The sequence below is a fragment of the Poeciliopsis prolifica genome, unplaced genomic scaffold, assembly GCF_027474105.1.
Source record: "Poeciliopsis prolifica strain line A6 unplaced genomic scaffold, Auburn_PproV2 SCAFFOLD003, whole genome shotgun sequence".
Lineage (NCBI taxonomy): Eukaryota > Metazoa > Chordata > Actinopteri > Cyprinodontiformes > Poeciliidae > Poeciliopsis > Poeciliopsis prolifica.
This window is the reverse complement of record NW_026562378.1, coordinates 7,604,004-7,618,582: the sequence shown is the minus strand read 5'-3', so window position 1 is coordinate 7,618,582 and position 14,579 is coordinate 7,604,004. Positions and strand designations below refer to the sequence as shown.

At 41.2% G+C, this 14,579-nt stretch overlaps 3 protein-coding genes across 10 annotated transcripts in view; all 3 read right to left on the bottom strand.

Moving 5' to 3' along the window:
* Window positions 1-408, bottom strand: part of pxna (paxillin a) — a 33,299-nt gene extending 32,891 nt beyond the window's left edge. The window contains exon 1 of one of the 3 annotated variants that reach the window (XM_055027355.1): window positions 242-408. In XM_055027355.1, coding sequence (XP_054883330.1) covers window positions 242-254 — 13 coding nt within the window. In that variant the 5' untranslated portion in view covers window positions 255-408. The remainder of the gene's footprint in view (window positions 1-241) is intronic. The other 2 variants (XM_055027354.1, XM_055027357.1) reach the window with 2 other exon arrangements.
* A 3,146-nt stretch (window positions 409-3,554) lies between these two features.
* On the bottom strand, window positions 3,555-6,903 carry myl2a (myosin, light chain 2a, regulatory, cardiac, slow). Its single transcript, XM_055027359.1, has 7 exons — window positions 6,852-6,903; window positions 6,479-6,571; window positions 5,930-6,005; window positions 5,731-5,835; window positions 4,908-4,986; window positions 4,685-4,733; window positions 3,555-4,447 (listed from the first exon to the last, which is right to left on the bottom strand). The coding sequence occupies exons 1-7, from the start codon at window positions 6,852-6,854 to the stop codon at window positions 4,343-4,345; spliced, it is 510 nt and encodes a 169-aa protein (XP_054883334.1). The 5' UTR covers window positions 6,855-6,903; the 3' UTR covers window positions 3,555-4,342.
* Window positions 6,904-10,127: 3,224 nt separating this feature from the next.
* The window catches only part of cita (citron rho-interacting serine/threonine kinase a), a 39,975-nt gene continuing 35,523 nt past the window's right edge, over window positions 10,128-14,579 (bottom strand). For all 6 annotated transcript variants that reach the window (XM_055027347.1, XM_055027351.1, XM_055027349.1 and 3 more), the window contains 3 exons: window positions 14,157-14,339; window positions 12,498-12,885; window positions 10,128-11,956 (listed from right to left, as the gene is read on the bottom strand). In XM_055027347.1, coding sequence (XP_054883322.1) covers window positions 11,933-11,956; window positions 12,498-12,885; window positions 14,157-14,339 — 595 coding nt within the window. In that variant the 3' untranslated portion in view covers window positions 10,128-11,932. The remainder of the gene's footprint in view (window positions 11,957-12,497; window positions 12,886-14,156; window positions 14,340-14,579) is intronic.

Here is a 14,579-nt window from a genome sequence, read left to right as displayed (position 1 = left end):
AACACCGTGCAGCTAAACACCAGAAACCTGGTTATCCACGCGTCCTGCTTTCTCCCGTCCGCCTGCCGCCGCTTTAATGTAAGCGTTCATCGTCTCCAATGAATGCGACAGCGGCTTCATTAGCAGACTTCCCGAGGGTTAAAAAATAAATAAAAGCCCCGATATTCTCAGCATTGTGCCCGTTTTGCCCACGTAGGCGCACGCGCTGCTTTAACGTCGCCCTCTCGCCGACAGAACTTACCCAAATCATCCATGTTGGACGCCGGAAATGGTTCCAGCGACGAGAACCGGACCGGTCCCTCTCTCTGACGGACACGGCTGGACTACAAAAGGTGCCGACTCGGCTCCGACAGGCGCAGAAATCTCCCCGGATGAAAATGTCTCCAGCTGGACGCAGTGAAGTTTTCAAGTCCTCTTGCTCCTCCTCCTCCTCCTCCTCCTGCTGCTGCTGCTGCTCGACGAGCCTCCAACAGACTCAAAAACACACACGCACCCCCTGTCCACACACACACCGCAGGAGTCCTCTACAGTCCACATCTAGCCCCCCTGCTGCTCCAGCAGACACAACGCAGAGGCGACAGCGGCATCTAGCGGCGCAGAGAGGTACTGCCAATCGAAACATGCAGAATGAGTGAGGTATGCGGCGCTGGGGGTTTCACGTTTGATCACGTTTTAATCACAAACGTGATCAAAATAATGTGTTTCTAAAACACATTATTTTTCCTCAAGATCCTCCACAGAATAATTCAGGTTCAGTCATAATGCTCTGGTTGGAGAGCATTATGTAAAACCGCCAGCTGTTAAGTTTTGCATCAGACTCTCGGTTTGATTTTGGTCTGGACTTTGACTGGACCATTTCAGCACCCTACTGTTGTCGTACTGACATTGGTATTTAGCTGAGCATCGTCCCACGAACATTTCCCAGTTTTTTTTTCCTCACAGAAGAAAATCATTTCCTTGTTTCACAGCAAGATGATTTATGTAGTGCTGGTTTTGCCCATATAGTAATTTTCACGCGGTCCAAAAAGTGAAATTTCTATCTCACCTGATCAGAGCACATTTATTTTTACACATTTCCTGCATCTTTAATCAAAAGTTGACATTTCAGAGTTGCTGAGTTGGAGATATGAACAGAAATGTCCCTTGAGGTTTTGCTTTGTGGGAGATCAAAAGGTTCAATCTCCAAAACCGCAATCTTCCCTTTCTGCACTTTCCTTTAGAGAAGTTTCTAAACGAGCAAATGTATGACAACTCATCTTTTGGTTGAGGGGGCTTGTGCAGGTATAATTTAGTGTATTTTCAGCTAAAATGAGAAAGAAATTACGACTATTTGAAACAAGGTATGTGTGGGGAATGTGAGGGGCTTGGAGGTGCAGAACAGATTCAGAGTCAACTATTCCTGATGTTCTGAGAGAACAAACTCCATAAGCTACTCCTGCACTAAAGGTAACCTAGATTTTGAACGTGTGCTTCTGGAAGTAAGCTGGGGGGTGGGGAAAAAGACACCTTTTTGAATAGTTGGTGAAACCCAATAATTCACAATCTATTTCTTTTAATGAGAAAATGTGCTTAAGAAAGGACACTCAGAATAACCTTCAATTACTTCTTCTTAAAGCCCTGAATCGGGGTCTTCCCTCAGCCTCTGCTCAACAGGATGTCGAGGCAGCAGCTAAAGGTTACAGAGAATACTCTGTGCAGTGTAGCTTTCTGACATATTTCTGAGCAAAAAGTAGAAATGTGTGTTTTGTTTGTTTTGCGCATTAAAATGCGTCAGTAAATGAATACCATTTCTGTTTCGACAGTTTTTTTCTGTGCTGGTAAAGGCCTGTACACTGAACAAGACGCCATTTGAATGAATGGCTGTAAAGTTAACAAGAAATATTTAGATTTTTGAACAGATCACATCTCTAAATTTAGACATAGATTGAAACCACAAACCAATAGCGATCATGTGCATGAGCGTCCCGTTCCAGGACTTTTGCTCTTCCACAGGAGTAATGCAGTAACGCACATAGCCACAAGATGACAGTGCAGCAGTTGTAAAATAATCACGCTGCGCCTCGACTTGGTGCTTTATGCTGGGAAACATATAACTGATTAAAATAAGACAAAAATGGAAACAACCTTATTTGCAAGAAGGAGCAAAGCCAAATCGAACTGAAAAGATGCTGGACGTTCTGTCTCAATCATTTATTTGAACTAATTATTAAGTCCACTTAGGGACTGCATTAGATATCGATACGAACCTCTAGTTGCACTATGAGCACAGTAAATAGTGTGCTGGTAGCACACTATTTATTCTGAGGAGCGGTTGTTGTAGTATGGTATACTTAATTAATGTAGATGAGTTACTACAAGTTATTTGATACACTTAATTAGATGAAGTATTTTCTGTTTTATGTTCCCACTTGTTTGTGCCATATTTCAGTCGGTGTACCTGTAAATGTGGTTTGTTTATTGATATATCACAGCGCTGGTTGTTTGCTTACTATTGTTGTTCTGCAGGAATCTCTGTCAAAGTCTTCTGCATCATCTTTTTTTGCTAATTGCTTCTTAAATAATGGTCAAACTCTATTTGTGAAACATTTTGTGAAAAAGGTATGAGTAAAATGTACTTACTTTGGTTAAAGGTTTCTTTAGAGTCTTTTTCTTCCAGTAAGTAAATTGAAAATGCATCATGGAACATTTTATTCCAAGACTTTTTTGTGTGGGTTGACTTCAGCGCTGAGTTCATTGTGTTTCTGTGTGTTAGTTAGGACCTGCCATCAGCTGCCATAACTTATTTGTGCTTCCTGTTTTGGATTTGTCCTGCTGTTCGGTCTGAAAATATATAAGAATTGCATTTCCAACATAGAGGGGATCCTAAGGAGCTTTATTTACGAGCGTGCAGTAATCCGCGAAGAGTTTTGAATGATTAATAAATTCAATTTTTTATCCTGCCAGACACCCACAGACACTCATATCAAGTCCAGTTCCACGTGACTTTACACAAAGCAGAAGCAGACCTGACTAAGCCTCAAAGCCACCAGGATGTCCATGCTTTAATCTGAATACGAAAATGTCTTTTTTTTCTCTCTCTCCCTTTCTCTGCAGAATGTCAAACGTTTAAACACAAAACGTGATCTAAACCCTCATCCATCGCCAAAAGGGCTCGTTGCTTGAGGCTCCTTCACCATCAACTTCAGCTGGAGCAGCCAGAGATTTCGCGACAATGCTCTGCAGTAGTAGGTCTGACAAGTGAGACAGATGAAGACCGAGTCATCCATTCGAGAGCTTAGAGTCATCACAGCAGCTCAACGCCAAAATAACAACGGGCCTTTGTGTGAGTAAAGACTTGTGTTTCAGCAATCACATATTGTTAAGAGCCCACTATGCAGTACATTTCCACACTGTACATCTCCAACATCAAGTGTGGTCTCTGGATTCAGCTCTCTGGGATTAAAGATGAACAGAAAAGCTGCTATTCCCAAGTTCACCTATAAATCTGTGACTAACAGGAACTTCTGGTGTCGTTATTTAATGATGCACAGGTGTTAGAAACACAGGCTGGTAGCTGTGTTTAAGTAAGTTTATTTTTACATGCATACACTCCATTTAGTCCTTTGCAAAAGTGCTCGCCCCTTAAACTTGTCCACTTTTTTTTTGCCAAGTTACAACAACAAACATCAATGATTTTTGGTAATTAGAGCCATTTTTTTTCCCAGCTCAGGAAAAGCATCTCTACTACGTGTTGCTTCCACTACCATTCGCCACAGTGGGGGTGGTATGTTCATGCTAACTCATTAGGAGGCTTCTGAAGGAAGCTGTTTGCCCTCATGGGAACCAAAGTAATGGGTGAACTGAAAATGCATGACACACTTTTCAGAATTTTATTTGGAAAAACAACAACAACAAAAAAAAAAACAACCAAACTTTGAAAACCTGCATAATTTTCTTTCTGTTTTCACTGTTATGCACGATTGTGTTGGCATGCCAATAACACTGATGTTCGTAGGGAACAAGGCAAACAGCGGAAAAGCTCAAGGGATGTGAATAAGTTTGAAGGCACTGCACCGTAAAACAGACAATAGTAGTTTTTGGTCTACAAAATTAGGGTAAAAATATGATAATTAGTCTAAAAAATATATTGCAAATAAAACAGAAAAAACCCCAAAACATCTTATTGCAATAAAACTCCAAGCTGATTGTATTTGTTTTGAGGAAAATATTTTGGAAGTGTGGTTTTTGATTTTTTTTTAGTCTGACTGTACAGAAGCAATAAAGCTAATATAAGCAAAAAGCTTGCAGTTCTCACTTTCAGCCTCTAGAGTAACTAAAAAAAAAAAAACATGATGAAAAAGGTTCACTCTTGGTCTTTTTCCTCTCCATGAGTAATGATGTGCACCAGGTTCTTGTAGTCCAGGTTTCCAGCCACATCAGGGGGGAAGGCGGTAAACATCTGCTCCATCTAACCAACAAAACACACGAGAACGCCTCATCACTCAATCTGCACCAAAAGCTGGGATGATTCACCACCATTTCTTGACTTTCATTTCTTTTCTTTTTTTCATTTTTCCGGAAGAAAATGTGCCTGACGTGGACACGTGTGACCGTCATAATGACGTCCATTCTTTTTCAGAGTCACCCACTCCCACCCGGGAACCGGCAATAATGGCGACAATTAGCGCAAAACTCCACAATGTACCTCTTCAGAGGAGAATCGGTCAGCCTGTGTTGTTAGCATCTGTGTCACGCTGGAAAGAGAAGGGCAAAAAAAATAAGAGTCTTCAGAGCGACAGTCATTGTGAACTGGGATGAACAACTGCAGCAGCCAGTGTCATAAACAGTGAGAGGAAGCGAATGCAGCCTTGCTTTCAATGAATTTGCAAACTCATGTGGAGTTAAGAGTGCGTCCTCCTGACACTTACTAGTCTTTCTTCAGGATGCCTTTTCCCTCGGGGTCGAAGACTTTAAACGCATTGAGGATGGTCTCCTCTGGATCCGCACCTGGAGTCATTAAAGCAGCCGTCACCACTCTTCAAACACACTTACCTTTAATGATTATTTAGGTTATTTAGTTGCTCTTCTTACAGTTAGAGAAGTAGGCCAGTATGTCTGAAATAAGATTCTATTTCACAGCTATAAGATTCATAAGAACATCTGTTTCGGCTGATGTTGGCACATCTTTTTTTTTTTTTACATGTTGCTAAAACTAGACGAATATTATTAGCATATATTAATTTCGTTTATGTGTTCCAGGGTTGGCCATGTTGTGCAGGATTGTGGGGGTTTTAACTGAAGCAGAGAAGCAACGTCAGGTTTTCTTCCTACAGCTGTTAGCCTATTGAACCAAAGCAGTCAATCAGTGAAGCCATTTTGTTTTTGTGTGATGCCAAAAATTTAGTTTCTTCATTCATAAAATAACCTGAAGGAGTGACTGCGGTCAAGTCTGGTTTGTTTTTCCAACACGTTGGACCCTACTGTGTGAACAGTATCACCTTTATGCATGTGGTATTACTCTGAAGCCTGGATGTAGAGATGTTAACGTCCTCTGCTCTGACTGAAGTTGGAAAAATCGTCAGAAGCAACAGAATACGTTTCTGGATGCGTCACTGGTCCCTTTTTTCAAAAGGCCGCTTTACTTCTAATCAGAATCACTCTGACTGGAAATGCTTTCCATCTCATTTCTGCAGTGCATCGTCAACGCAGAAAGATAACTTGGAGTAGCTTAACCGCCGTTTATGTTCTTACCTTTCAGCTTCTCACCAAACATTGTGAGGAAGACTGTGAAGTTGATGGGACCAGGCGCCTCTTTGAGCATGTCATCGATCTCTTCCTGTTTCACATTCAGACGTCCTTTGGGAGCAAACACACTACATAATGAGCAGACGGATCGTCAGCACTTAAAGACGACTCTCCCCGTGATCCTCCAACATGTGTGCCGACAAACCAAGAGCAGCGAAGGTATCCCTCAGATCGTTCTTGTCAATGAAGCCATCCCTGTTCTGGTCCATGATTGTGAAGGCCTGAGATCAGAGCAGAGAGAAAGCTCCATGACTTTAGTTTTAAAAATGCGATTGCTTCAAGCCATCTCTGTAACAGTAATGCTTAAACTCTGAATTTAAATGCTTTTTCTTTTTTTCTGAACTGCATTCACAGATGAAGACTTAAGTATTTATAACTTGTAAACCCCATTAGGACTGCGCGCGGCATCCGGGGCACGCGCAGCCGTTCATCTGCGGCCTAATCGCCGATGACACAGTCTGAATGTTTGGGCACCGCCGACCTTCATACCAGCATACCGCGTGCTCCGCTGTTGCCAAGCCCGAGGCATGAAAATAGACAGGTGGGCATACTGAGGCCGCGAACAATAGAAATGGAAAGACAAGGAGGGAAAGTAGCTGGAGTCCTCGGTGTGTGTGTGTGTGTGAACTGTGTTCGGGCTGTGCAGAGAGGTTTGGGTTTTAGAGGGAATTGAATCATTGTGAGCAGCACTCACCTCTTTGAATTCCTGGATCTGGGCCTGCTCAAACATGGAGAACACATTGGAGTTGGCTCCCTCCGCCGCCCTCTTCTTGGCTTTTTTGGGGGCCTTTTGGCACGAATAAAGAAAAAGCATAAACTAGATGCTTTTAAACAGCACCTTAATCAGCTGAAGTGTCCTTCAAAGATCACTTTAAGGATGCAACAGGCACATTTTACACGCTTCCACCTGGTAGCCAGTAAAAATTACGAATGAAAGGACAAAATTTATTTCCACGATATAACAGAGTTATTTGCCATCACCTGTCCACTCTTGACAGCAGCAACTCCGAAGCCAAGAAAACGCACCTGTTCTTACAGTAACAAACATGTCAGACACGCCGACTTACCATGGCTGAGCAGCTGGGATGTCAGACTGACAGTGGTGCCAGTGAACAATGGAGGCGATTGTGGGTGGCCTTTTTGTAGTCCCCTAGCCACATCTCCACTGGATGATATTTATAAACTATGTCCTCTTTAGGAAGTGACAGGTAAATGACGCTTTATACAACACTTATAGTGCTGCGGGCTCTCAGAGGAAAAACACAGCGCTAACACGACGGGCATCTCTCCATGTCGTCTAGATGGACACAGGACAAAGAGGTCGGAGGAACCGACCTCTTTGAACAACAAGAGCAGGCTGAAGGTTGAACACGCTTGATCATTTTCTGTCTGAAAATTTGATATTTCAAAGTTTAATAGGATAAAATCTGCTGTGGTGTTTATGATGTGGTTCAGTCTCTTTCTGCATAAATTACAGCAAAGGTGGACAGGAAGCAGTCAAACCTCCACCGAATGCATGAAAAAATAAGTCAGCAATATTATTTTAATCAAAAACATTTGACTTCCTGACAAAAAAAATGATTTTATAGTTTTGTTTTTGTTCAACCAACCTATCATTTTGCTTTATTTGTCTAAGTCAGTGGATCTAAGACACAATACCAGTATCACATTTCCATTGCCATTGTATAAGTGCATTTGTTGTAGTTAATGTTTTTCTGAATGATGGACATACATATTTAGATAAAATTCACCTAAAAATCAACTTGTAGATCTTCAATTAAAATCATTACATTTCCTATTTTTATTTATTTAAAATAAAATGTCTTCTTAATGCTCATAGTGACGAGTTGTGCCACAGGTCTGAGACTTAAAATGAAAACAAAACTGGTGTGACTGTCGTTTTGCTGCAGGAGGTGATCTGATTTCAAACAGAGCTTTTTTAAATGTTCCTATGCTATGACATCAACTTTAAGAGCTTGTCTTGAATACATTTTCTTCAAAAAGCTCATTAGTTTGGAAAATGTGTCAGGAAACAATGAGCCAGATTCACAAATGGGGCGGGGGGAGAAGGTTCAAAGTGAAACTCATTTGAGAATCTACGCCTCAAAGATTTACACTTATTAAAGCTCTGACAACTTTCAGCCTCATGAAGGCTGAATTAGCCCTATGAAGTCACGGACTCTCACTAACATCATAATAAACTCTTGATTTGATTCATTGATACAAGCACCAATCATTTTTGTTCCCTTTGGACGAAGGGATGAGATTCACCAGGTCATTACACGTAATTTACTGAGCTGTCAGGACTGAGTTAGAGCCAAACTTGCTCACATTTCACACCAGCTTCTTCACATCACTGGTGTTGGCTTACCTCTCTCCCCTAACAGTGATGTAAATAGTGTGACACATTGTGCATACTATAACCTGAATGCAGCTCCTGTGATTTAGCCATTAGAGAAACTATTGAGTGATGCATTTTGTTTTCATTTCCAAAAAGACAGTAAAAACACAGGTAGGTAGTGTTTTTTTTTTTTTTTAAATCACAATAAAAACTGTACAATTCTTCTAATTTGTGAATTTTTGGGTTGATGACTTCAGAAAATGACGAATGGCCGGTATATTCTGGCATAAACCATCAAATTTTGAACCTGAAGTAGTTATAAAGCAAGCAAAAAGACAAAGATGCCCAAAGTCGAGCACTTATTTTAACATAGCAAAAAGCAAAGAGAAAAATATACTGAAAAGAAATATTATCGGACGTCTTAAGGGGAAGCCACTCTTCATCTAAGGAGCAGTGTTGTTAGCATAGCAGAGCATTTGAAACAAAGCTTTGAGGATGTCATCGGCAGCAGGCGCGACATACTAAAGTGTGACACTGAACACGTCCTTACAATGTGCCACGTCTCAGTGCATCATTAACAAGTCATCCGGTGTCACTTGAGGCTCCGCCGGTCAAGAAAAGCGTCAGTGTGTGAAAATGAGCTAAGCGGGCCGGGGTTAGGAGGTGAGGCCACAGGTGTTTCGTCTATATAAAGGGAGGCGCTGAAAGGCCTTCACGCACCCGGGCCTCCCACTGTCACACACACGCTTGTGTGGATGAACCTCCGAGCAGCTGCCAAGCGGCATCATCTCACGGCGAGGCGCATGCAAGGAGGTCGGATTTAGACAAGTTATTGTGAACCAAAGAGACACATGGGGTTGTTAAAACTTTCCTTTTGTACCCTCTTGGATCAGAGCGGCCGCTGCAGCTACCGGGGCCGAAATGGCAAGCCATTGTCACGTCGACTGAATGCTGAACGCCTAAAAATAGAGCAGCCTCTGGAGCACAATGGGCCTGGACAAAATGGCCTTTTCACTGGCTGTCTTCAAGAGTCTGGAAGGCAGAAGTGAAGAGGAAAAACGGCTCCTGCTGTGGGACACTTGGTCTTCTTTAGAAACGCATAGGTAAATCTAAATTTCACTGAAAAGTACATTTTTATGTTAATTCAAAAAGTGAAAGTCGGATTTATATAGAATGACATATTTGAAGCTAATTTTAACCTACTATAAAATATTTCATTACTGTATAGGTTTGGAAAAGTTACTGCGTCAGTGCAGGTCAGCATGGAGACAAGACATCCTGTGGTTCTGCAACGCATCAACATCAGTAGATGCATTAAACTTTTCTGGCCAATCAAGGCGCCAAGTTGTGCTGGAAAATGAAATATGAACCCTAAAAAAACTTGTCAACAGAGGAAAGCATGAACTGTTCTTAACTTTCCTGGTAGGAAGCTGAACTCACTTTGAAGGGTAACGTGCACAAAAGTTATCCCTGTTGTGTTCGCTTCTGTTACGTAATTTTTTCTTTCCACTCAACTTTCCATTAATATACCTGGAAACAACGCACAGAACATCCACCTTCAATAACCGTGGCCTTCTGTGGGCAACCCTCCTTGTGGACGGCAATAAGGACTTTCAGCTCGCCAAAATTCAAGTCAAGTTCCTCAGGACTGAGTACGCCATAACTTTAATCTATCAGGCGTTCTTTTAAACTTTGTTTTATTCAAATTTTCTGATCAGATTGCTTCCACTGAGATACACAATTTACGAAACAGGAACCAAACATTTATCGAAAAGGAAAAGTCCCAAGCAGTAAAAAAAAAAAAAACAACGAACAAAACTATAGTAAGATTTATTTTTGATGTATTAATTGTTTATTTTCCGCCTAAATAAACCAATCAGTTTGACATTTTTGTATGAATCTGAAGTTTCCAAACTTTAGGCTTGTAGTGACTGTAACGGAGAAGCGCTAAGTTGTTCTTCTGCTACAGCAAAACACAAAAAACAACAATACAAATCATAAGTGAAAGACAATGGTTATAATATTTAATATTCTGTGACAAAATCTCTACAGGAAATGCTAATTAAACATTTGTTAGCAGACATCAATATCATATCCAGCATAAGAGCATTATGATCCGGAATATGTAAAGCATAAAGACGATGAAATAGAAAAATTAAAATATGAGGGCAACCCTTTTGTACAGAGTCCTACAGAGACCAGCTGAAAATGTGTGCAATCTGTTGCATTGTGTTAAACACCGGCAAAATCAGCTCTATCTTCTTGACTTTTAATACATTCAGGAAGCGTTTTTAAGTTTATAAAGGAGTTTTAAAAAATTCCAGAAATAACTTCAAACGGAGCGCCTTACTGCTGAGAAGAAGAAACTGGGCAGGTTAAAGTGAGGTATCTCATCTGCTTACATTCAAGAACCATGACTGAAAACCGATGTTCAGAAATAAATGGTTCTTTCGAATCAACATGGATGGATGATTTTACTAATCTTCTGAATGAAGATCAACTCATAAAATAATAATAACAAAAAGGCTAGGATTTAGTCATTGTCACATGACTTCACTGAGCAGATAGTTCACACAAGTTAGTTAATATTTACGTGCTTTGTGAGATTGTGGAACTCGATGAGGCAGAAGCAGAAGACGACACTCCGTTTCGTTTCAGATATACATATCCATGCCATTTACGAATCGGGAGAGAAAGGAAACAAAACAAAACAAAAAAATCTTTTTTATCTTCACTTTGAACATTTTCAGTTTATATACAACAGTAAGGAACACTGTACAAAAAGAAATGCTCAGGTACGTTTTAAACTCCAAACATGATTGTTTCTTATTTTCTTTTTTTTTTCTCCTTCATTCCTTCATATATGATTCAGTACTGAGGTTTTTCCCTTTTTGACAGATGGCGGTGCATACACGAGTCAGATCCAGATACAATCACTCACTTGATAAAGACGCATTAGGACGTGTTAAAAGAATACTCATCGGACATTCAAGAGGACTATTTTATCACTTTGTTCTTTAACAAAAATAGACATGGCTTTTCCAGCCTTGAAATTCCCTCTCAGAATATATATATAAAATTATGTCTCAGCTATTTACACTCAGATTGTGTTCTGAAGGATTAGAAAGGTACTGCTCCATCGCTGCTGGGGGTGCGGGCTGTGGGTAGTGCATGTTTTTTTTGTTGTTTTTTTTTTTAGTGTTGACCCGCCAGGAGGGCAAACGGAGATCTGAACTTTTTCTCTGTTTGCTTTGCGGCCACGGCCTGTCAGGCGTGGACAGATGTCCAGCTGAAGATGATTGCAATTAGCCGACTGTGTGAGGAGGCTGAAGCCGGAGGAGGCCATGCTACACATCTGCCCTGATCTGTAGTTAAGGAGTTTGAGGAGGAGCCGAGCCGAATTCAATGACGTGGATTTGAACCAGTTTAAGCCATTCATCACTGGTGGCTGCGAATGACTTTAAGGTTCGGGTTCTATGACTGTGCTTATGTTGTAGTAAGCAGCATGTGAAGGTATATCTAAAAGTAGCAAAACCAACCAAGTCCAGTCTTGATGCGAAAACGTCATAAAAACCAGGTTCATGTGGCCAGTATGACATTTTCTTCTTCATTGAAAATATAGCCTAATCTGAATTACATTTCTTTATTTTCTCTAATACTACCTTTAGTATCCGACAGCTGCAGTTGTTTTTCTGTGTAGGTACATAAGTATAGGCAGTGTTTCAAGACTGGTCTGCAACATTCTCACTGGTTCTTTGAAAAAGATGAGTTTCTCCTTCCATGATGGGCGCGTGGCTCCGCTGATTCTTAAACCGATGACTGGTCCCACACCTGCAGGAGGAGGCCAGAAAAAAAAAAGCATCTTAGCATTTTAAATGCTGGAATATTTAAGAGCTCTTGCAGACATTGATTTTTTTTCTTAAATACATGGATTTTTGAAAAAATACATTTTCTAATATTACATCTGCAAACTTCAAAGTGTTTTATTCAGGGTTTATGTGATTGACTAGGGCTACACAATATTAGGAAAATATGCACTTGCTTCACCATGGATTTACTAATAGTGTCCTCACCACCAAGCTTTAGCATCTTAACCACTAAAAGTACACTTTAAGTCTGGGTCCGATAAAAGGAGAAACTCTACAAAGTATTGACCCACAGGGACAGACTACACTTCTCAGATGTTTCTTCTAGTTTGTACTTTTGCATCAATGCACGTTCATGTACTAAATACAGTCAAAATAATAACATGTTTGTGGTTTCATATAACATGGTTGCAAACAACGCATTTCCAAAATGTGGATATGTTAACGCCATATGAATATTTTCACAAAGCACTAAAAATATCTACTACAATAAGATGTTGACGAACCTTGTTGACTGGGTTTATGGGTGTGCGCCCAGAGCCGGTATGGAGTCTCTGACGCTCCTCAAACCTTCCAGGTGACCTCTCCCTTCGAACGTCCATCATCCGGCCGGGGGAGCGGTCCATGCGGGGGTCTGCCATGGCCCTGCCTGGGGAACGTTCTAGCCTGGGGTCAGCCATGGCCCTGCCGGGAGACCCGACTATCCGGCTCTCCAGCATCCTGCCGGGGGACTTCTCTCTCTCCAGCGGGCGGCTCGGAGACTTGTCCCGCCGAAACTCTGTGCGGGCCTCTCTGTAGCGGTGGGGTGTGCCGGGGTCGCCGTGGGCCAGAGGATTGGCGGCGAGCCTTTTGGAGATGTGCTCATTGTAGGAGGGTGGCCCACGCTTGTTGGGACTGTGGGGAGGAACCCAGGCGTAAAGACAGACACGGTGCATCATTTAGTGGAAGAGGTTAAAGGTCTGGGCTCTGCTTGGCACCGTAGGAGTCAGGATGTGGTGAGGAGGAATGGATTTATGCTAGCGCTAATTGAATCGCCTAACAAGTGCATGGTTGTTTGTGATTAGAGGTGACGGAACCCATCAGCTTCGTTTCGTCTGCTGAATTGAATTTAAGATAGCGCTTGACAACAAAATAAAGAGAGTTAATGAAGCTATACACCAGTCAGTGCAAGAATAGCAAAAACCTTTTTATTTTAAAGTTTATTATTGAGATCAGGTATTTCAACAAATCATTTAAAAATAAATCAATGCAAAATTACGATCTGTGACAGATAAAAAATGGACCACATGTCCTGCAAAACAAAACAAATGTTATTTTTTCTTTAAAACATTCGAACCATCACCACGTGTGGACACCACCAGTGCCAGCGAAGCCCAGTGACCCATCAGCACCACATACACGAACCAGAACTGTGTGACTGGAAACACCCCACTGCTCTAAACTTGTACTGAGCCACATGCAGAACCTAATGTGCAGCTGAAATCAATACTCTAGACAGACACCAAACCTTGATTTGCTTTAGGTCAGCTAGCAGAACCGACATTATTTGTATTTGATGAATGCCAAAATAATGAACAAAAATATGTAGTTTCCTTGAATTTTAGTTTCATCAGAACTTGAATCTGGTTTTGGATGTTGCTTTACTAGCTCCATCCTGGCTGAGCAGTATTTCAGCCCACTCTAGTAAAGGACTTGTTTCACCGTGGATAAGGACGCTCTTCTGTTCACCCACAATTTTACAAGGTCCTTTGATGATGCTGTATGTTCCTGAAAGATACCATGGTTGGACATTCCCGTATTGTTCACACCTTTCTATAATTAAACAGGCGAATATGGAAACTTCCTTTTGTAATGCCAAGCTGACGTAAAACAAGACATTTTAGGTGCTGAGAAAAAAAAAAGTGTGTCTATATATATTTATTTTATTTTATTTTTCAACTAAATGACTAGTTAATCAAATCTCAACAGGTAAGAAAAATATCTCCTTTGTTCATCTTTTTTTTTTTGGCAGGATATTATAAGTTCTTATTCTTTCATTTTGAGTTTTGTGAAAACTGAAGGCAGGAATATAATATTCTGTTTGTTTTGAAAATGGATATTTAAGAGGATGGCGTGTCACTAAAGCGTTCCCTAAATGAAAGACACAATTGGAGGCATGTTCTTACCTCCGACCCGAGCCGTTACGCTGCAGATCTCCTCCCCCTTCTTGACTCTGCACCAGGTTGCCTTTGCAGCAAATGACCCGCAGTTTGTTCTGGTAGGATGAGGCCAAGTAAATGGCCCCAGAGGAAATGGCTGGGCCAAGGTAACGTGGGTTTGGGATGTCCAAGTGTGCATATGAGTGTGACCTGAAGAGAAGGGAAAGCAAAAACATTTCAAACAATAACCAGAGCATTTCATAGCTTTTTCTTATAGAACAGCACAAATATGCACAACTTGTGCTGTTCTCTGGGTTTGATTTGTAAATGCATTTTAAATGTTTCGTCATTTGGACTGAACCGAAGGTGCAACAGTCAAGTTGTCTACAAAAAGTGATAGAGCAGACTGTACTTCTTTCAGTCTTTATAACATCTTCTATAAGTCTGCTT

Excerpts from the sequence above, each read along its gene's own strand:
- myl2a (XM_055027359.1), bottom strand. Across the intron at positions 6,006-6,478 it reads AGATCCAGGAATTCAAAGAG|GCCTTCACAATCATGGACCA; the intron begins GTGAGTGCTGCT and ends CTCTGATCTCAG. Across the intron at positions 4,734-4,907 it reads GGCATCCTGAAGAAAGACTA|CGTGACACAGATGCTAACAA; the intron begins GTAAGTGTCAGG and ends TTCTCTTTCCAG.